General features: G+C 42.0%; 1 protein-coding gene across 3 annotated transcripts in view; it reads right to left on the bottom strand.

The window, feature by feature from the left end:
- The window catches only part of LOC118001169 (DLA class II histocompatibility antigen, DR-1 beta chain), a 301,107-nt gene that overhangs the window by 272,460 nt on the left and 6,128 nt on the right, over positions 1 to 22,519 (bottom strand). Inside the window, exons 2-6 of one of the 3 annotated variants that reach the window (XM_034991167.1) lie at positions 21,646 to 21,915; positions 18,725 to 19,006; positions 17,874 to 17,984; positions 17,380 to 17,403; positions 16,690 to 17,085 (exon numbers count right to left, since the gene is read on the bottom strand). The exons of 1 other annotated variant lie outside the window; for it this stretch is intronic. In XM_034991167.1, coding sequence (XP_034847058.1) covers positions 17,072 to 17,085; positions 17,380 to 17,403; positions 17,874 to 17,984; positions 18,725 to 19,006; positions 21,646 to 21,915 — 701 coding nt within the window. In that variant the 3' untranslated portion in view covers positions 16,690 to 17,071. Of the gene's footprint in view, positions 1 to 16,683; positions 17,086 to 17,379; positions 17,404 to 17,873; positions 17,985 to 18,724; positions 19,007 to 21,645; positions 21,916 to 22,519 lie in introns of those variants that run through there. One more of the 3 variants, XM_034991169.1, reaches the window with a different exon arrangement.

Here is a 22,519-nt window from a genome sequence, read left to right as displayed (position 1 = left end):
GTTATCAGGGGACCCAGGAACCTCCTTCCACTTTTTTGGAAAGGCTGAGAGTGGCTTTAATCCAGCATACCTCCCTCTCCCCAGAGACACCAGAGGGAGAATTGATCCTAAAGCACAAATCTGTCACCCAAGTGGCCCCTGACATAAGGAGAAAACTACAAAAAAAATAATGCCTATTGGCCTCGATAATTCCCTGGATACCTTATTGAAGACTGCTAATACAGTCTAATGGAGACGGACAGGAGGCACGGGAAAGGGAGAGAAGAGACCAGAAAAAGGCTGTTTTTCTAGTTGCAGCCCTGAGAGGACAGGACTTTCCACAGACCCAAAAGGCTTCAGGTGATGCTCTGCCTGCGGACAGGAGGGACACTATCAACGAGATTGTCCTCAGAGGCGCCCTCAGGCTTGCCCAACATGCCAAGGTGGCCATGGGGAAAGATACTGCTCCCTCGGATGTAGGTCTGGGGCATCAGTCCTATCCCCGGGGCTCAACAGGATTAATGGCACCCAAGGCTTTGTTTTTGGCTCCTGTCATGCAGAACACTATCACCACCCAGGAGCCTCGGGTAATTATGGAAATAGAAGGAGCCTTAACTGATTTCCTTCTTGATACAGGTGCCACTTGCTTTGTCCTTCTCTCCAATCCTGGCCGGCTCACGGCTCATAAGGTAATCGTAAGAGGTGTCTTGGGGAAGTCTTAACTCGTTATTTTTCAGAACCCCTCTGTTGTATATGGGAGGGGATAATGTTTTCATGTTCCTTTCTGATCATGCCCGAAAGTCTTGCCCCATTGTTGGGAAGAGATGTATTAGCTCAAATGAAGACCACAATTCTGGTCACCCCAGGCCAATTCCTTTGTCTCCCACTAACCGAAGTCACAGTCGACTCACGAGTGTGGGCTACACAAGGAAAAGTAAGGTAAGCTATAACAGCTTCTCCAGTTAAAATTCATTTAAAGAACTCTTCCTCTTCTTAATCGCAGGAAACAAACTGAGTGTTTTTGGAGTGGGGGGTGGGGTGGGAGGGATGGGGTGACTGGGTGATAGACACTGGGGAGGATATGTGCTCTGGTAAGCACTGTGAATTGTGCAAGACTGTTGAATCTCAGATCTGTACCTCTGAAACAAATAATGCAATATATGTTAAGAAAAAAAAAAAAGAAGAAGAAGAAGAAGGTAGCGGGAGGGGAAGAATGAAGCGGAGGAAATCGGAGGGGTAGACGAACCATGAGAGAGGATAGACTCTGAAAAACAAACTGAGGGTTCTAGAGGGGAGGGGGGTGGGAGGATGGGTTAGCCTGGTGGTGGGTATTGAGGAGGGCACATTCTGCATGGAGCACTGGGTGTTGTGCACAAACAATGAATCATGGAACACTTCATCTAAAACTAATGATGTAATGTATGAGGATTAACATAAGAATAAAAAAAAAAAAAGAACTCTTCCTCTTTTTCACACCAGAGGCAATATCCTTTGAGACCTGAAGCTAAAAAGGGACTGAAGGCCATTGTAAACAATTTAAAGGCTCAGGTTCTTTTATGGCCTGGTAACAGTCCTTGTAATACACCTATATTGTGTCCCAAAGGTGAACAGGGAATGGAGACCAGTACAAGACCTGCGCCTAATCAATGAGGCGGTGGTTCCTACTCACTTTGTAGTGCCTTAACCCCTACACGCTTTCAGCTCAGATTCCAAGTAGCACCAAATGCTTCTCAGTCCTGGATCTCAAAGATGCCTTCTTTTGCATCCCTATGCATCTGGATTCCCAATACTTATTCACATTTGAGGATCTGACTGGGAAGGATGCCCAGTTAACCTGGACAGTCCTGCCTCAGGACTTCACCTCAGGATAGCCCTCACCTGTTTCGTCAAGCCTTAGCTAAAGGTCTTTTGGATTTCAAACTCCCTAAAATAACTGTGCTACAGTACGTGGATGACATCCTGGTATGTGCTCCCCCTGAGTTAGCAACACAAAAGGGCACAACCCCCCCCTTAATTTTTTGGCCTCCCGGGGATATAAAGTCTAGAAGAAGAAGGCTCAGCTGTGCCAGGTCTCCATAAAATATCTGGGGCTAGTGCTGGCAGAAGGGACACTGGCACAAGGAGAAGACAGGATTAAGCCAATCTTACCCTTCCCTTTACCTCCTATTCTCCAGCAGCTTTGAGGGTTCCTGGGCATTACTGGGTACTGCGGACTATGGATCGCTGGATATGGGGCAATAGCGTGCCCCCTGTATCAGTTAATCACGGAAACGCAATCGGTAGGAACCTCGATAATACAGCGGGAACCTGAAGCCCTTCAAGCAGATGAGGAACTCAAACATGCCTTGGTGAGAGCCCCAGCCTTGAGCCTTCCCATCGAGAAGGATTTTAATCCATATGTTATGGAAAGAAAAAGTATGGCTCTTGGAGTCGTAACCCAACCCAGAGGCCCCACACAGCAACCTGTGGGGTATGTTGGTAAGGAATTGGATGTTGTGGCTGGGGGATGGCCAGCCTGTCTGAGAGCTGGGGCAGCAGTGGTTCTTCCACTACCCGAGGCACTTCTGCTAACCGTGGGGGCAGATATTACCATCTTTGCCCCACGTAACCTAATGGGGCTACTAGAATCAAAAGGAGGCCTCTGGCTAACGGATAACCAGCTCTGAAGATACCAAGCCTTGCTCCTCGAGGGACCTGCTGTCTGCATGAGCCCTGTACATTAAATCCTGCCACTTTTGTCCCGGAAGGTGGGACTGAATTAGAGTATGATTGTGAACAAGTTATTGTTCAAAATTATGCAGCAAGGTCGGATTTGTGGAAGAAAGCCCTCATTAACCCGGACTGGACTCTCTATGCAGATGAAAGCTCATAAGTAGAGCAGGGAATTCGAAAAGCAGGATATGCGGTGGTTACAGCTTTTGAAATAATGGAGAGTAAACCTCTTCCCCCAGGCCCCAGGGCACAGCTGGCAGAATTGATATACTTGACCCCAGCTCTGGAGTTAAGTAAAGAAAAACAGGTAAACATGTACACTGATTCTAACTATGCCTTTCTAGTTTTGCTGGTTCATGGAACCGTTTGGAAAGAATGTAACTATTTAACAGCCAATGGCTCTCCAATTAAATCTCATAAAGAAATAGACTGGTTATTAACATCTTCTTCCTGCCTGAGGAGGTAGGGGTTACTCATTGTAAAGGTCATGAAAAGGGGGCAGATGACATTACCCAGGGAAACGGATTGGCAGACCTTACAGCGAAGGCAGCTGTGGGTTCCTCCGATATCGGGGAGGCCCCCCGCGTATAGGAACAATCTCTCCCTAGCTTCAGACTCACTTATTCCCCCAAGGAGATTCAATGGGGATTAACAAATAGTTTTTCTCTCTTCAGCCATCAGGATGCCTGCAGAACAAGGGCAACTCTTGCTGCCAGCATCCCAGAGCTGGAAGATGATGAAATCCTTACATCAGACCTTCCACCTGGAAAGACATAAAATGTATCAGATGTTATCTGCTGCACGCAAATTATCTAAAGTTGTCTAGCAGGTATATCTCTCTTCAGAATAATCCTAAAGCAAAATCTTTAGCTCCTCCTGGTCACCAGCACACAGGAGATTATTCTGCTGAGGACTGGGAGAGATTTCATTCATATGCCCAAATCCTGAGGATTCCAATGTGTCTGGGTAGTTACCTTTATCAATTGGGGAGAGGTCTTTCCATGTAGGACTGAGAAGGCTCAGATAATCATAAAGATGTTATTAAATGAAATAATACAACAGATTTGGGCTGCCTAAGGGCACACGAAGTGATAATGGGCCTTCATTTAAGGCCACTGTGACCCAAGAGGTCTCCAAAGCTTTAGAAATTCAATACCATTGTGCCTAGAGACCTCAGTCTTCTGGAAAAGTTGAAAAAAAAAATGAATGATATCCTAAAGAGACCCCTAAGAAAACTTTACCAGGAGACCCAGATGTCTTGGATTGATATACTCCCCAGGGCTTTGGAAAGAATATGGAATACTCCTCTCATTCAGGGCTTAGCCCGTATGAGATGCTCTATGGTTGTGCTTTCTACTAATGATTTCCTAGTAGATCCTAAATTGAATGCTCAGATCCAGCATATCATTTCTTTCGCCCTTTAACCCAACAACAGCTTAGACAACTTTCTGAAGGACAGGAAAGACAGCAGGTCCCCCACATTTGTCAACCGGGGACATGATATTCATAAAAACCATCCCCACTAATATACCCCTCTATGAAAGAGACCTGGGAAGGTCCACACATGGTCATTCTTTCTACTCTTACTGCTGTTAAAGTTGCAGGTCTCCAGTCCTGATTCATCACTCTCGAATTAAGCCCTAGACTAGTGAACATACAGATAAGGATCCCTCAACCTCCTCCGAAGACATTCCCACTTATTCATGTGAACCAATCGAAGATCTCTGATTCTTATTCAAGGAAAAGAGGGGCAAGTAATCCACCATGAAGGTAATCTATATGTTAAGCTTAACCATCATGTGGACTGTAATCTAGGCCACTTTAGCCTTGAAATGTACCGTCTTAACACCTGAAGTTATTAATGTTACTCTAGGGATGCCCCTGACTCTTGTTGGTCTGATTGTTCCACACCAGTGGGTTCCCTAGTATGGAAAAAAGGAAGACATACTATCTGCCGACAAAGGGCCATGAGAAATTGTGGTTTCACTAATTTAACTGACCAATCTAAGAGGCAAAATGAAAACTTCTCCATACAATTAGCTGTTAGCATACTGCTAGATACTGATGAATATTAGTGTGTGAAAATGCAAAGGGGAAATCTAGACACTGAATACTATTCATCTTTAACTCATGTTATTATTAACCCTGACCCCTTAAAATCCTTGTCTACCAGTAACTTTTGGCTACATTTGGTGTAAACATAACGAATCAGTCCCAATTTCACATAATGGCAAGTAATGCTCCTCGAGACTTATTTGTCAATAACCTAGTTGCCATTGGAGCAACGCAGGCCAAGCTACAAAATTTAAAATCAAGCCTAAAGACAAAATCCTGTCCTCACTGCAGCACCTAGACCCCCTCTGCGACTGAAGCATATACTAAAACCTAATTGTGTTTGTATTGATTGCAACACCCCAGTGCAACAGTGTGATTTTATTCTCCACATTCCATCACCCCAGGTGGATTTTCACTTACCCAGGGCCTGGTCTTTGTTTTGTCACGATAAAGTATACTATACTATTCCCAAACATTTTACAGGATTATGTTCCCTGGGACAAGTGGGACAATTAATGTTGCCCAAACCTGAAAGCTGACAAAAAGCTGCTGCGTTTATCACCAGATTGCAATGATAATGTCATCCTCCTATCAGAAGCAGACACAATAGCTTTGGCTGTTTCTTTGGTGGGCCTCCCGGGACTTACGTTAGGACTGCAACATGAAATAAGCAAAATAGTATGCTTGCTCAGCAGGACTCGAAATGATGCTTCCCAGGCACTAGATGCACTCAACCAAGAATTAAGTGAAGTCGGAGAGGGACTTTTCAAGAACCAGGCCACTACTGACTATCTACTATTGCTGGGCCATTTGGGGTGGAAAGAATTTCCTCATGTGTGTTGTTTTCACATACCAAAAACTCCCGCAAAGTGTCCCAATTAATAGGGGACATTTGTGATCAATTAAATAAGATCAAGATATCCACTCGTCTATTTGGTGGAATTGGTAATTGGGGATCTTATCTAAGAGATGTGATCACAATTTTGAGCCTAACACTTCTTTTATGCTTATTCTTTTGCATGTGCTAATGCATGTACCATTTGCTGTTCATCATGATGCCCCTGGAGCCATACCAAGGCCCCCTGGAACAACTCCTAAATAGATTCTAACTGCTGCACAGTCTGCCGCCCCATTTCCGCAAGAAGCAGCCAGAGCAGCCATGGTCCCATTCGCTAAGGGCAGTTAGTGTTACTATTCCAGAGGGAGGAATGAGCGAGGGACAAGCAGGGCTAGGTAGGGAGAGATAGGTAAGAGGCTATGTGACCAGCCTTACAGAAATCCCAGATGTGGAAAAATGCTGAGGCAAAACCAGGGATGAGGGAACAAACCGAGTCCACCTCCTTTGTCTTAAATGTCAGAGATGGGATATTTTCATGATAGTTACAAATTGACCACTGAAAATTACTAAACTTCAGAGAAGAAGTAATCATGGTGCTGTCAGTGGTGACACCAAGATTTACATTCCCTGGTCAGTTTTCTATAAAAGACTGGCCATAAAGGCCCTCAGTGGTGACGGGACCCTGCTTACTCTAGAGAGCTTTTTTCTTTCCTTTATGTTCTCACCCTCATCTAATAAACTCTCACTTCACCTCACCCTTTTGTGCCCGCAAGATTCATTCGTCAACTCCTTGAGACAAGAAACCTGTAATCTTGCAACAGTTAGGCTTTAGTTCATTGGAAATTGGCTCAAAATGCCCTCCCCCCCACTCCTGGTAGCTTGGTGTTCTAATCCCTAAAGTACTACCTTTGTCTCTTGTTTTATATTGGCCAGAGTCCAACATGCACACAGAAAACTGCCTCTGAACCTCTGATACTTGCTAATGAGGTGGGATTATTATGGGTCTCACCCCAAACGCCCATGTATAATAGAGGCAAAGAGAGGCATCATCTCTGATGATGTTAAGGGACAAAGTATATGCTATCATTCCCCAGGAAGGATACCTAAAACCAGGATATTGGCTCATGGGGACCAAACAACTACTGTGTTGTTGCTAAATGAAGATTGGCCATATGGATTGCCTTTAAAACACTTGTCTTATCGTCCCTGGCCTCACACTGCTTGTGTCCCTCCCCGTTGCCTTGGGAAACATCTGCCTGTCATAGGTCACCAACAATGCTGAAATTCACAGTTGTTTCAACTGCAACGTCTGTGGAATACTGAACATAATGTCCTATATGCAAAAGGTTATTAATCATTTAGAGAAGATCTCTTTTGCTGATGCCTTCACTACATGGCTTCTGTCTTCAGTTTGCTGGGGAACTATAGTTGAAGTATTTTCTTTTGTCTTATGTCAGTTTTGTGTTGCTATTGTATTGTTTCTGGGATATAAGGATGCAAGTCACTTCCTAATATCTGGCTCTGGAGCAATCATGGAAGATTGCCATGTAAAGATTGTACAGGCTATAAAGGTGCTGGGGTAAGAGAACTGACAATACTGATCCTTCTTTGGTCTGCTGTCTTGTCCACGTCCTTTTAGTGACTCCCTCAGGGCTGCATGTCCCAGGCCCCTTGGAGGTTAATGTGTATTCCTTAGAATTGTAGGCCATGACCAGAGTGCAGGGAGGCTTATTCCAGTCTTCCACATATCTGTTTACATAACTGTTAGAAATAACAGTTTTTCCCCCTCCTGTGCACCCATGGTGTCAAAAGGTCTGTTAAATGTTGACTATGAATTAACTTTGTCAAACCCCTGATCTCACTACAAAGCCCTCCTGTATGTCCCCCCACTCTATAAAATCTGTAATCTAAGACTAGCTGCACAGCTATCTGGGCTGCCAACTGCTGGATCCTTCCTGTCTGTATATTACCCTGAATAAATCTCTATAAACTGTGTGGAGTTCCCTCCTTTGTTTTTCAATCTCAAAGTGCCCTCACACTTTCTAGGATACTTTATAGTCCCTCCACAGTCTAACATTCCTGAAATTGTTAATTTGTGTCTTCTCTCTTTTCTTGGTCAATCTTCCTAGAAGTCTGTTAATTCCATCTGTCTTTTCAAAGAACAAGCTTTATGTGTCATTGATTTTTTTTCTATTGTTTTCTTTTCCCAGTTTTGTTCATTTCTGCTCTTACATGTACTAGTTCTTCTCTTCAGCCTGCTTAAGTTAATTTGCTTCTACTTTTTCTACATTATTGAGGTGGGAACATAGATTATTGATATGGGATCTTTTCTCTTTTTTAATGTATGCATTTCATACCATGTATTTTTCTAATTACTGCTTTAATTATGTGTCACAAATTTAGATATATTTTTCAAAATGTATTGTTATTCCATTTTCCCTTTCATTTGGTTCAATGTATTTTATATTTTCCTTAAGACATCCTTCCCGACCCAGAGGTATGTTGTTCAGTTTCCAAGAGTTAGGAGTTGTGCTGGTTATCTTTCTATTATTGATTTTGTTTAAGTAGGCTCCACACCCAGCGTAGAGCTCAACATGGGGCTTGAATTCAAACCCTGAGATCAAGACCTGAGCTGAGATCAAAAGTCCAACACTTAACCCACTGAGCCACCCAGGTTCCCCTCTGTTATTGATTTTTAGCTTAATTATATTGTATGCAAAGAACACAGTCTGTAAGATTTCAGTTCTTTAGCACTTGTTGAAGTTCCTATATGGCCCATGAGACCATCTATCTTCACAAATATTCCATAGACACTTGAAAAGAATGTGTATTCTCTTCCTGTTTGGTGGAATGGTCTAAAAGTGTCAATTAGATCATGTTGGTTGATGGTGTTGAGTTCTATAGTCTTGCTGAATTTCTGTCTACTGGTTTCATTAATTGTTCAGAGAAGACTGTCGAAGCCTTCAAGTATATCTGTGTATTTGTACACAGATATTTCTTCTTTCAGTTTATCAGTTTTTGTTTCACCTACTTTGCAACTCTGTTGTTTGGTACATACAAATTTAAGATTGCTATGTCTTCTTGGAAGATTATTATATATTGTCTCTCTGCATCTCTGGCCATATTCTTTGATCTGAATCCTACTTTAACTCAGAGGCCATCTCTACTCTTTTTTGGTAATTGTTTTCTTGGCTTATCTTTTTCCATTCTTCTATTTCAGCCTTCCCATATTGTTAAATTTGAAGTGAGCTTGTTGTAGACAGCACACAGTTGGGTCATTTTTTTCCAATCTGATGTTTGTCTGTTCATTGATGATCTTAGATCATTTGCATTTTACACAATTATTATGTGAGGGCTTATGTTGACCATCTTACTATTTGTTTTCAGTTTACACAGTTCCTTGAATCTTTAGGTGCATGTCTTTTGCCAGATTTTGGAATATTTAGTCAAGTTTCCCTCAAAAACTTTTTCAGTATCACCTATTTTTCATCTCCTTCTGGAACTCCAGTAACAGAAATATTTTCTCTTTAGTTGTAGTCCCACAGATTCTTCAGCATGAAGTAATAATAATAAATATTATGAACAAGTTCACAAAAATAAATTTTTATGTAGTGGATAAATTACTCAAAATGTGCAAAGTACCAAAGCTCACAAATGATTTATAAAATAAAGAGTCCCATGTTTAATAAAGAAAATAAGTCCATTATGTAAATCTTTCCAAAACAAAACCCCAGGTTTAGCTCTCCAGTAAATTTTTAAAAATATTTAAGAAAGAAACCACCCTAATTTATACAAACTTCCAAAAAAGGAAAAAGAAAGAAAACATTTGCAAATTCTTTCTATGAGACCAGGATAAGCTTTATTTGAAAACCTGACAAGGACACTGTAACCAAGAGAAATATACTGACTCATCACTCATAAAGACAGATGCCAAATTCTTAAGAAAAAATTATCAAATTGAATCCAGTGATATGCAGAAAGCACAATACATCATGGCTAAGTGGAATTTACTCCAGGACTGCAAGGTTGTTTTAACATTTAAGAATTAATTAATGCAATTTATCATACTAAGTTAAAGAAGGAGACAAGAAATACAACCATCTTGATAGAATCATAAAGTATCATTTGACATAATTCAACACCTGTACTTAATTTTTCTATTTCTAGATTTTAAAAATTCTATTAAAAGGGAATTTTCTTGATTTAAGAAAGAATAGCTACCGGGCACCTGGGTGGCTCAGATGGTTAGGCATCTGCCTTCGGCTCAGGTCATGATCCCAGGGTCCTGGGATCGAGTCCCACATTGGGCTTCCTGCTTGTCGGGGAGACTGCTTCTCCCTTTCCTTCTACTTCTCCCCCTGCTTGTGCTCTCTCACTCTCTCTGTCAAATAAATAAATAAATAAATCTTTAAAACACTCTCTCTGTCAAATAAATAAATAAATAAATCTTTAAAAAAATTTTTTTAAAGAAAGAATAGCTACCCTACTACAAACATCAGACTCATTTTACCACCCTCAACTTCCCACCTTTGGCAATCACCCATCTGTTCTCTGTGTCTGTGAGCTTGGCTTTTTGTATTTTCCTTTTTGGTTTTTATTTTTTTGGTTCAACATATAGATGAGATCACTCTAATTTGCCTTTCTCTGTGTGACATATTTCACTTAGCATAATGTCCTCAAGGTCCATTGGTGGTGTCACAAATGGCAAAACTTCATTCTTTCTTATGGCTGAATAATATTTGTTGATGTATATATACCATATTTACTTTATCCATTCATCTCTTAATGGATACTTAGGTCATTTCCATATCTTCGCTATTTTAAATAATGCTGCAATGACTATGGGGATGCAAATATCTTTTCCAGTTAGTGTTTTAATTTTCTTTGATTAAATATCCAGACATGGAATTGCTAGATCTTATGAAACATCTATTTTTAATCTTTTTGAAGAATTTCACACTGTTTTCCATAGTAGCTGCACCAATTTACATTCACACCAATAGTGCACAAGGGTTCATTTTGTCACATCCCTGCCAACAACCCTTGTTATTTCTTGTCTTTTTGATAATAGCCATTCTAACAAGTGTGAAGTGATATGTCATTGTGGATTTGATTTGCTTTTTCTTGATGATTAGTGATATCGAGCATCCTTGCCTGTTGTTCACTGGCATGTATTCTTTGGGGAAATGTGTATTCAGATCCTCTGCCCAATTTTTAATTTGATTGGGGGTTTTTTGCTATTAAGTTGAATGAGTTCTTCATGTATTTTGGGTATTAACCCCTCACCAGATAAATGATTTGCAAATATTTTCTCCCATTTTGTAGGTTGCATTTTCATTTTGTTGATGGCTTCCTTTGCTGTGCAAAATCTTTTTAGTTTGAGGGAGTTGCACTTTTCATTTTTACTTTTATGGGCTTTTGCCTTTGGTGCCGAATCCAAAAAATCATCACCAAGACAGATGTCAAGGTGATGACTGCCTATGTTTCCTTCCAGGAGTTCTATGGTTTCAGATCTTACATTCATGTCTTTAATCTATTTTGGGTTTGTTTTTGTGTATATAGTGAGATAATGATCCATTTTCATTTATTTGCATGTTGCTGTCCAGTTTCCCAACATCATTTATTGAAGAGATTATTTATTCCCCATTGTATATGTCTGAACTGCTCTATTTTAAACTAAACTTCAACTGTTCAGAATCTAATTCTGGACACTTCTGTACTGGTGTATTTAATGAATCAATTCCAAAAAAAGTGCCTATCAAAATTGATGTACAACAGGTTTTAGCCCCTTATCAAACAATATTCATTAATGTTTTTGTTTGAACATTTTCTGGAAAATATATTTTTTCTTAAAAAATTAAGTATCAGCACACTAACTTCTAAGAACAAACAAATAATTCTTTCACTTAGTAGATGTTTTCAATTGTAATTGGGTTTATAGCTGCTATTTAATACCCTGTATTAAAAAAAATAAACCTCAAAACCTTGATGATGTTGTCCCTCAACAGTCTATCATCCTTCATGAGGAAATAACTAAAATTACTAACACTAATAGTACCAGATAATATAGGTTCCTTACATGAAATTTTTCTCCTCTGCCTTATCTAACATTTCCTTCTAAAGAAGATTATTTGCTCCCATCATTCCAGTGTGTCAGGGAAGACAGGCTTACCCAAAAGGATGAAGTATGGTTTATCTGAGACTACCGCTATAATCCCATGGTACTCCCAATGTGTGGGGGACTGGAAACACTTGAAAATATTTAGTTCTCCCTTATAAATTTTGGGGAGATTTTTGACAATTTCCTTGCTGGTTATGAGTCTGTTCATGTTTTCTATTTCTCCCTGATTCAGTTTTTGTAATTTATACATCTCTAGGAATGCATCCATTTCTTCCAGATTGTCTAATTTGTTGGCATATAGTTGCTCATAATATGTTCTTATAATTATTTGTATTTCTTTGGTGTGGTTGTGATCTCTCCTCTTTCATTCATGATTTTATTAATTTGGGTCCTTTCTCTTTTCTTCTTGATAAGTCTGGCCTGGGGTTTATCAATCTTATTAATTCTTTCAAAGAACCAGCTCCTAGTTTCATTGATCTTTTCTACTGTTCTTTTGGTTTCTATTTCATTGATTTCTGCTCTGACCTTTATTATTTCTCTTCTCCTGCTGGGCTTAGGCTTTATTTGCTGTTCTTTCTCCAGCTCCTTTAGGTGTAGAGTTAGGCTATGTATTTGAGACCTTTCTTGTTTCTTGAGAAAGGCTTGTATTGCTATATACTTGGAAAGAGAAATTAAGAAGTCAATCCCATTTACAATTGCACCCAAAACCATAAGATACCTAGGAATAAATCTAACTAAAGAGGCAAAGGATCTGTACTCAGAAAACTATAAAATACTCATGAAAGAAATTGAGGAAGACACAAAGAAATGGAAAACGTTCCATGCTCATGGAAGAACAAATATTGTTAAAATGTCTATGCTACCTAGAGCAATCTACACATTCAGTGCAATCCCTATCAAAATACCATCCACTTTTTTCACAGAAAGGGAGCAAATAATTCTAAAATTTGTATGGAACCAGAAAAGACCCCGCATAGCCAGAGGAATGTTGAAAAAGAAAAGCAAAGCTGGTGGCATCACAATTCCGGACTTCAAGCTCTATTACAAAGCTGTGATCATGAAGACAGTATGGTACTGACACAAAAACAGCTGCATAGATCAATGAAACAGAATAGAGAGCCCAGAAATGGACCCTCAACTCTATGATCAACTAATCTTCGACAAAGCAAGAAAGAATATCCAATGGAAAAAAGACAGTCTCTTCAATAAATGGTGTTGGGAAAATTGGATAGCCACATGCAGAAGAATGAAACTGGACTATTTCCTTACCATACACAAAAATAAACTCAAAATGGATGAAAGACCTAAATGTGAGACAGGAATCCATTAAAATCCTTAAGAAGAACAGAGGCAGCAACCTCTTTGACTTCAGCCACAGCAACTTCTTCCTAGACATATCGCCAAAGGTAAGGGAAGCAAGGGCAAAAATGAACAATTGGGACTTCATCAAGATAAAAAGCTTTTGCACAGCAAAGGAAACAGTCAACAAAACCAAAAGACAACTGACAGAATGGGAGAAGATATTTGCAAATGACTTATCACATAAAAGGCTAGTATCCAAAATCTATAAAGAACTTATCAAACTCAACACCCAAAGAACAAATAATCCAATCAAAAATTGGGCAAAAGACATGAACAAACATTTCTCCAAAGAAGACATCCAAATGGCCAACAGACACATGAAAAAGTGCTCAACATCACTCGGCATCAGGGAAATCCAAATCAAAACCTCAATGGGATACCACCTCACGCCAGTCAGAATGGCTAAAGTTAACAAGTCAGGAAATGACAGATGTTGGCGGGGATGTGGAGAAAGGGGAACCCTGCTACACTGTTGGTGGGAATGTAAGCTGGTGCAGCCACTCTGGAAAACAGTATGGAGGTTCCTCAAAAAGTTGAAAATAGAGTTACCATATGATCCAGCAATTGCACTCCTGGGTATTTACCCCAAAGATACAAATGTAGTGATCCGAAGGGGTACGTGCACCCCGATGTTTATAGCAGCAATGTCCACAATAGCCAAACTGTGGAAAGAGCCAAGATGTCCATCGACAAATGAATGGATAAAGAAGATGTGGTATATATAGACAATGGAATATTCCTCAGCCATCAGAAAGGATGAAATCTTGCCATTTGCAACGACGTGGATGGAACTAGAGGGTATTATGCTAAGCAAAATAAGTCAATCAGAGAAAGACAAGTATCATATGATTTCACTGATATGTGGAATTTGAGAAACATGACAGAGGATCATAGGGGAAGAGAGGGAAAAATGAAACAAGACGAAACCAGAGAGGGAGACAAACCAAAAGAGACTCTTAATCTCAGGAAACAAACTGAGGGTTGCTGTAGAGGAGGGGGGTGGGAGGGATGGGGTGGCTGGGTGATGGACATTGGGGAAGGTATGTGTTGTGGTGAGTGCTGTGTATTGTGTAAGACTGATGAATCACTGACCTGTACCCCGAAAGAAATAACAGATTATATGTTAATAATTAAAAAAAAAAACACGAAAATGAAACCTAAAGCTACTGCAGGTATCCTACTACCATTTGAAGAACACTGACATGTGGTGTATGATAGAGATGAGATGCAAATTCCCAGGATCATTGGTGACACCACTGGTCTGATGAAGTGACCAGCTCTGGAGATAGGCTACCCTGGGTCTGTCTGCTATATGAGACAAGGAGTTAAAGAAAAATAAAGCAAACTAGATTGTTTTTTCTCCACTAGCAACAGAAAGCATCTCCACTGAAATATTCCTGCCATGCATTTTAATTCTACATTATAATGTGACACCAGAGATCTAAGGTAAATGAGACAACTCACTTCTTCATCTTGGAGAACACAATGAAAGTAAAGTTGCAACCCTGAGATCAAACAGGGTTTGATTAAACCATATATATATATTGAATACATGTATGTTAGCTTATTAAATTCCCACAGGATGATAACCTCTTTCACACAAATAATGCATGATAGAACTAAAGTATATATAAAATAAACTTTGAAATGGTTTGATAATTATAGCTGTCTCTGATAGTGGAGAAATTGTGTTGAAATCACTATTACCTTGAAATGAACTTCTGAATCTATTGTCTACTCTTTTGTTGTTGTTGTTTTTTAAAGATTGTATTTATTTGACAGAGAGAGACACAGCAAGAGAAGAACACAAGCGGGGGAGTGGGAGGGGGAGAAGCAGGCTCCCCGCGGAGCAGGGAGCCCGGATGTGGGGCTTGATCCCAGGACCCTGGGATCATGACCCTAGCTTAAGGCAGATGCCCATCGATTGAGCCACCCAGGCGCCCCTATTGTCTACTCTTTAGACTTGATTTACATTTCAAAATGACTCTTCAGATAGACTATGATAGTAGCACTCATCATCTCCTTAACCAATTTAGGTGCATTTCTCTGAAACATTTCCAACTCTTATATTATTGAAGTCTACGGAATTTAGAACTACATACTGATTTACAATTACAGTTCCACAGTGTTCTATCAAACCACCAAAAATATTTGGTTTACATTGTAGTTTGTTTCCCACCATATAATTTTTGTCACATTTGTCACATTTGTTTCATCCTTGGTTTTAGTTTTTATGTATTGTCTTTCTAAACTTTTTATTTAAAGTTTTTATCACATAAAATATTTGAAGTTTATCAAATTAAAACTATTAAAGAAAACATATTCAGAAAATTCCAGCTTTGGTCTCTGTTCCCCTCAGCCTATTCACTCATTTTGCCCTGGAGGCAACCATTTTTTAAAAATCCTTCCATTGTAATATATAGAAAAGTATATAGATTAGGTAGATGTAGAGATAATGACAGATGGATGATATAGATAAAATGAGTTGATATAGCTATATACTCCTATTCTCTTCCTCTATCTCATTAAACAAAATGTTGAGTACTATACAAACTCTCTCGTACCTGTACAAATGCCTTTTGGAGATTATTCTATCGCAGGATGTTATTTTTCCTTCCAGCTGCATAGTATTTCATTGTTTGTATGGACATCAGAGATTCATAATTTCCCCTTTCTTTCCCAGCACTGCTTCTGATTTCTGCTAAGATAATATCTATCCGGGATGTTCCTGTAGACAGTAAGTTTACACCCAATCTGGAAGGGTCAGAAATTCATCTTTTCCCCTAGAGTTGTGGCTTTGTCCTGATGGTCTGAGACTTAGTTATGGGGAAGGCTGCACACCAAGCCAAAGTGTCAGCATGCCACTGAGTTTATCTGAGAGACAGAAAAGGGTGGAAGTATAGATAGAGCCCACCATCAGTATAATGAAAGGGGTTTACTCAGGTTTAGATACTTTATTAAAAAAAACGGAATGGGGCACCTGGCTGGCTCAGTCAACGGAACATTCAACTCCTGATCTCAGGGTTATGAGTTCATGCCCCACATTGGGTGTGGTGCCTATTTAAAAACTAGAAAGAAATAAAAATATAAAAATAAAATTAAAAATCAGGGACAGGGGCACCTGGGTGGCTCAGTCAGTTAAATGTCTGCCCTCGGCTCAGGTCATGATCCCAGAGCCCTGGGATCGAGCCCCACATGGGGCTCCCTGCTTAGCAGGGAATCTGTTTCTCCCTCTCACTCTCCTCTGTGCTCTCCCTCTCTCTCTCAGGTAAATACATAAAATAAAATCTTTAAAAAAAATCCGGACAAGGAGACAAAAGAATGTGATTATAAAAATTCTGAGGGCATCATATCCTTACACGTTACTTGCATTTGATATTTTTGTCCCCTTTCCTTATCCTGTGGTGCAAAGGGACTTGTGTGTTTGTCTTTGAGAGCACAGAGCGGTAGGACACCACTATCATATGTGTCATTAAGGGCTTCCTCTTAGATCCAGAAAACATGCCTAATTACAGAACGCATAAAGCCCAAGAATAAACAGGGAATGAAGCAAGGATACTTTCCATGATCCACATCTGAACAAAATTCTGGATTATAAATAAAAACCATTATTTTATTGTGATGGAATCATCCCTTTCTTTTTATTTTAAACTTCTTTTCCTTGAAACTATATGAAGCAGATGATTTTCACCCCATGTTTATTTGAGAAAAGCTTATAAGGACAAGTGAGCAGAAGGTGAGTTCCCATGCAAGGGAGGCAGGAAGGGCTGCGTAGAAGGGGACCAGGAGAGAATGCAGATGAGGTACTGCAGTCACACTGGGGTTTCCAGGTCAAAGACGGGGCAGAGGGAGCCACAGGGAGGACAGGTGCTGCAGGGTCCCTGAAGCTGGGCCAACCCGATCTGAGAAAGCATTGTATTTGTGGAGCAATGAGAGCTGGAAGCCCTTCACTCTGCGAAGAAGCTGGGAAGGAAGGTTCTTCCTGGAGTATCGCCATCTGCACATCAGCTCAGGAGTCCTGCAGAGAAAGAGCAGAGTGTTGTTTCCAGACCCATCTCTCCAAGCAGCCTCTTCTCCCATCTTCCAGGGCCTGGAGTGAAAGCACTGCAGTAAGAAGAACATATTCTTAGGGCTCCCTGAGCCAAAGCTATTCTACAACACGGGCTTTCTACAAATGGAGAGAAGAAGCTTCAGTGTAAATTGCCTGATGAGAAGTTGGATCCAAAGTCTTTCCCATTATTTGTGTCTTTCACCTTTACTACCTGTTCCAGGATAACCAAATCTATATCTAAAGAGGATGAAACAAAATTACCTGTTGGCTGAAGTCCAGAGTGTCCTGGGAAAGAGAAGGGAAAATGTATACTTAGCAGATACGGAGGTAAATCTGTCCCCACACAGGAGGTTCCAGCCCCAGACCGGCCTCCTTAGATTTCTCTAACAGCACGACCCACATCACATGATTCCAGGGTGGAGAAGAAAGTGACAGATGTGACCCATGAAGTTTCTGTCCATATATCCAGTGTGATTTCATTAGCTTTACTGGCTCTTCCTTCAATTGGCCCAAGATCTCAACCCAAGATCTCCATGCTTGTTAACCTGTCTCTTATCTCTATAGGCCATAACCTCTTATGCTGTAACACAGTAACCATGGACTGCTGATTTCTGGATTCCTAGGAAATCTGAGGTCAAATTGGGAAAGAAAGGTTTCATACAGGGCCACTGGTGCACAGAGAGATTATTTGATCAAAGCTGTATTTCTCCCCCATGGGGTCTCTGGGGAGTCTCAGCTACCAACAGGTGCCTTACCCTTCTGATTCCGGAAGTAGATGAACAGCCCCACCACAAGGAAGAGCAGACCCAGAACAAAGCCTCCGATTCCACTCAGCATCTTGCTCTGTGCAGACTCAGACTGTGCCCCTGAGGGAAGAAGCAGTTTTAATGATTTTTACCCCAAATCCAACTTCTCTGATGGAGACTCTGGGATTGAGAATTTTGAGAATGAGGAAGGAAGGCTGCCCTAAAGAAGCAGAATAATTGGCAATTTCTGGAAAAGAAATTTAAAATCACATTGAGTAGATATAAAGTTTAGGCACTGAACTTTTTAAATATCACAGCTCTGACAAATCCACTACTTCAACTATGGATGAGGAAGCTCGGACTCCATGAAGTTCAACTAGCTTGTGCAGCATGACAGAGCTAATAGAAAGAATCCAAGATTGGATTCTCTTCATGTCAGGAAGGTCCCTACAATGTAGAGGATGTGCCTCTTCTTAGATCACCATGAACAACTCAGAGCAACAGTGCCCGAAGCACCAGCCCAGCCCAAGGCGGGAGACTGGTGCCCAGTGTGAAGACGGGACCGTGACCTGTGAGCTATGTAAAATGTCAAAACATGGACAACCGCTTTTCTGCCTGCCAGGCATAACTGCCTCTCCAAGGAATGTAGGATCTGTAGAAATGATCACAGGATATCTAGAAACTACCAGAGGATTTCTATGACAGCTTATCACTCGGCTACCCCCAGTGACCCATGCTGAAGAGAAGAGAACATGGAGCAAATGAAAACATGGTGTAAGGAGAGAGAACCCTGACACTCAGGAAAAGCAAAGTCCCCTCCTTGGTGGGTGAGGAACTTAGGAGGTCAGAAAACTTCTCACTCCATTCCACGGTGACAGGGCTCGTCAAGCTTGGGTGCTCCACTTGGCAGGTGTAGACCTCTCCACTCTGAGGAACTGTCTCCAGCATCACCAGGGTCTGGAAGGTCCAGTCTCCATTCCGCATCAGGCCTGTGGACACGACCCCAGCCTCTTCTTCCTGGCCATTCCGAAACCACCTGACTTCAATGTGGGCTGGATAGAAACCATTCACAGAGCAAACCAGGAGGTTGTGGTGCTGCAGGGGCTGGGTCTTCATAGGATACACAGTCACTGTAGGCTCAACTACAAGAGAAGTGATAGAGGGACTCAGTGAGGAAGATAGAGTCAGTCTTCCTGATTGGCTGGCTCACTGTCTCTGGTCTCTGGTCCCAGGCTGAGTCTCAAGCAGGCTTCCCCCAAAGCTGGCCATGGGGCCCAATAAGAGCCAGTATCATGAGTCATGAATTTCATTCTGAACGTATGGATCCATTAGATTTGAGAGATAGTGGAGGAATTTGTGGGGTTTATTTTTCATTGTGTGAAGCAGTTATTCTGAATTGAAGTGTTTACAAGTTTTGCAAAGCATATAGTGTCTTAATTAAAAACATGATTCTAGAGCAGGTTGACTGGGTTCAAATCCAGACTCTGCTACTTTACTGATTCATCTTGGGAGAATTTTCACATTCCTCTGCGCCCCAGCTTTCTCACCTATCAAGGGGAATAGTGCTACTAACTTAACTCTTAGAGTTATGTGAAGATTAATGCACCAAAGTACGTAAAACAGTGACTGAAATTTAGCCTTCAGTATGTGTTAGCTACTTATTATCCTTGTTTTGTTGGAGAGGAAATATGACTCAAAGCAGGGTGGGGGAACAGCTTGAGGTAGATGGGGAAAGAGAATATGAAATCCTGGGAATGCTACACTCACACCTTAAAACAACACAGAAATGGTTCTACCCTGGGAAGCAGGAAAGACAGAGGTGATTCTCTAGCTCTAGGAGCTGAGTCCCAAGAACAGGAGGAGTCCCAAAAGAGAGAGAAAGCAAAGAAACTCATTTATTTTAAAAAGTTCTCATAATTGCACTCAGCTGATCAATCCTTCTTCTTTGCACTACAAAAATATCCATTATTGGAATTGTTATCATTTTATAATTGTCTCCCTTTTACAACTAACACTTGAGTTCAGGGCAGGGTCTGAGACTCACTAACAGGTATCCTTAGTGCCTGAGACCATCCCTGACACTACAGCTTGAATAAATTCAATTTCTGTCTTTGTAAAAGGAGAAATATGGGAAAACCTTTTTACAATACCATAAAATGGTAGATTTAAGACTGATGAGAAACCACTACTAACAATTTTGTAGTATATTTCATTAAATCAAAATGCTTACATTCCTAGCAGGAAAAGTAATAAACAGAACCAAAATATAAACCAAAAACTAGGGAAAATGCTAAATCAAATGTCAGCAAAGCATTAATAATCTTATGTATAAAGCATGCATAAAATCCCTGAGAAAAACACCAAAACCCCAGAGATAACAGACAGTAGATAATTTTTACAATGATTGGCGAAATAATATGTGAAAAAAAATGTTCAAGAACCTTAGTAATCAAAGGAATAGAAATTAAAAATTAACAAGATAAATTTTCAACTGAGCATTTGGCAATATTGAAAAAAGGTCTAGCAAAGGGGAATGTGAGGTGAATTCTTACAACTATATAAAGAAATCATATGCAACTCTTTATATACTTTCATCATTATAAAAACAGCAGTATCAATATATTTTGTAACAAAAATATAATTAAAAAACCTAGTTTCAAAATCATTTCAAGTATGTAAGAATATATACACTATGAAACAAAGCAAGGAGCTTCTGGATGGCACATTAGACTCTTGGTTTTGGCTTAGGTCATGATCTAAGGGTCCTGAGATGGAGCCCCCCTTTCCCTCCCACCCTCTCCTTCAGGCTCCAGCTCAGCAGGGAGTCCCCTTCAGATTTTCTCTCCCCCTCTCCCTCTGCCCCTCCCCCTGCCTGTGGTCTCTCTTTCTCTCTCTCTCTTTCTCTTTCTCTCTCCGTCTCTCTCTCTCTAAAATAAATCTTTTAAAAAATTAAAAAAAAAAAAAAAACAAGAAAGAAAAAAAGCAAGAAGTTGAGAGCTAAAAGCAGCCTCGGAAAGATCAGAGGGGTCTCAGAGGTCCCCTCAACCCATCAAAAATTAGTCAGACACTTTTTGTCAAAGAAATGGTCTCACACAGACACAGACACACTTTCTTCAGGGGTTTCAGGATTAAGAAGGGTGAGTGCCAAGAACAGAGGGTGACTGGCCTCCTCACATTCTCCCCAATCTTTTATTCCTCCCCTCCCCTCCCCTAAACCTTCACCCCAACCAGGACACCCTCCACTTCCCTCCCCAGATCTCCAACCACCTGCCTAGTGTTCCCTCCGCCTGGGGCTCCGGATGCCCCCTCACCTCTCCCTCAGGGGCCACCAAGGATGCCAGATGCCCCTTCCTGTGTCCTCCCCGCACACCCACTCTCCCAACCCATCCCCCACATCCAGGCCCACAGCCCAGCTCACACTCATTCTCGTCCCCCTCACTTCACAGCGCACCGCTCCCACTGTCCCCACTGTCACACACGGACACACCACACTGTCCCACAGTCACACACGGACACACCACACTGTCCCCATAGCCACACAAGGACACAACCACACTCTTCACAGTCACACATGGACACAACCACACAATCCCAACCACACACTCCGCACACAGACCACACTGTCCCTGACGTCGCACTCTCACGTGGATCCTTGTAACTTGTACTTGCTCAAGACCCTGTACGCTCACTCCTGCCCTAGTCTCTGTCTCACAGTCACACACACACACACACGCACACGCACACATGCAGCCCCCCACGGCCCCCCCACCCCCGCGCTCACCTCGCCGCTGCACCGTGAAGCTCTCAACCACCTGGTAGTTGTGTCTGCACACCGTGTCCACCGCGGCCCGCGTCTGCTCCATGAAGTCCTTCTGGCGGTTCCAGTACTCAGCGTCCGGCCGCCCCAGCTCCGTCACCGGCCGGAACTCCCCCACGTCGCTGTCGAAGCGCGTGACCTCCTCCCCGTTATAGATGTCTCTGACCAGGAACCGCACCCGCTCCGTCCCGTTGGAATAATGACACTCGAACTTACACTGCTGCACGAAATGAGCTGTGGGGACGGAGACGATCCGGTCACCCGCGGGCTCCTGGAAGACACTGACGGCCGCACCGTCGGTGGCTCCCCCCGCGCCCCCAAACCACCAGCACCCACGGCTCGTCTTTCCTCTGCCGGCGGCGACCCCGTCTCAGGGGAGCCTTCCCGGGTCACTGGGCTCCGGCTCGGCGGCGGACCTCCCAGCCTGAGCAGCGCGGGCATTCGCCCCTCAGCGCCTCCTCCTGACAGACGCCAGCCTCCCTCCTCGCCTCCCACAGCCCTTTCCCTGGGCCTTAAACACGTCCCACCCGCTTCCCTCCCCCCTGAACGCTTGGTTTGGGCTGAGCTGGCTCAGGCCCCTGCCCCCCTGCGAATCCAGAGGAGGAAACAGACGCGCCCCTTCCTTCCGGGAGCTTAAAATGGAGGGAAAGTGAGGCACAAAACGCAACCAGGCAAGACTTTATATGGGCGTGAGAAATGTCACAAGAGGAGTGTGCAGTTCTAGAACGGAGAATAATCGGATGATCTCAATCACCTTAGGGTCTCATAGAGGTGGTCTCAAGGGTGACATGAGATGTGACATCAAAGACTAACGAGATGTAACTAACTGGAGGGTGTG

Source organism: Mirounga leonina, unplaced genomic scaffold (assembly GCF_011800145.1).
Source record: "Mirounga leonina isolate KUSES-001 unplaced genomic scaffold, KU_Mleo_1.0 Mir_53, whole genome shotgun sequence".
In the NCBI taxonomy this organism is placed as follows: domain Eukaryota; kingdom Metazoa; phylum Chordata; class Mammalia; order Carnivora; family Phocidae; genus Mirounga; species Mirounga leonina.
The sequence above is the reverse complement of the archived record's forward strand: the minus strand, read 5'-3'. Positions and strand labels throughout refer to the sequence as shown.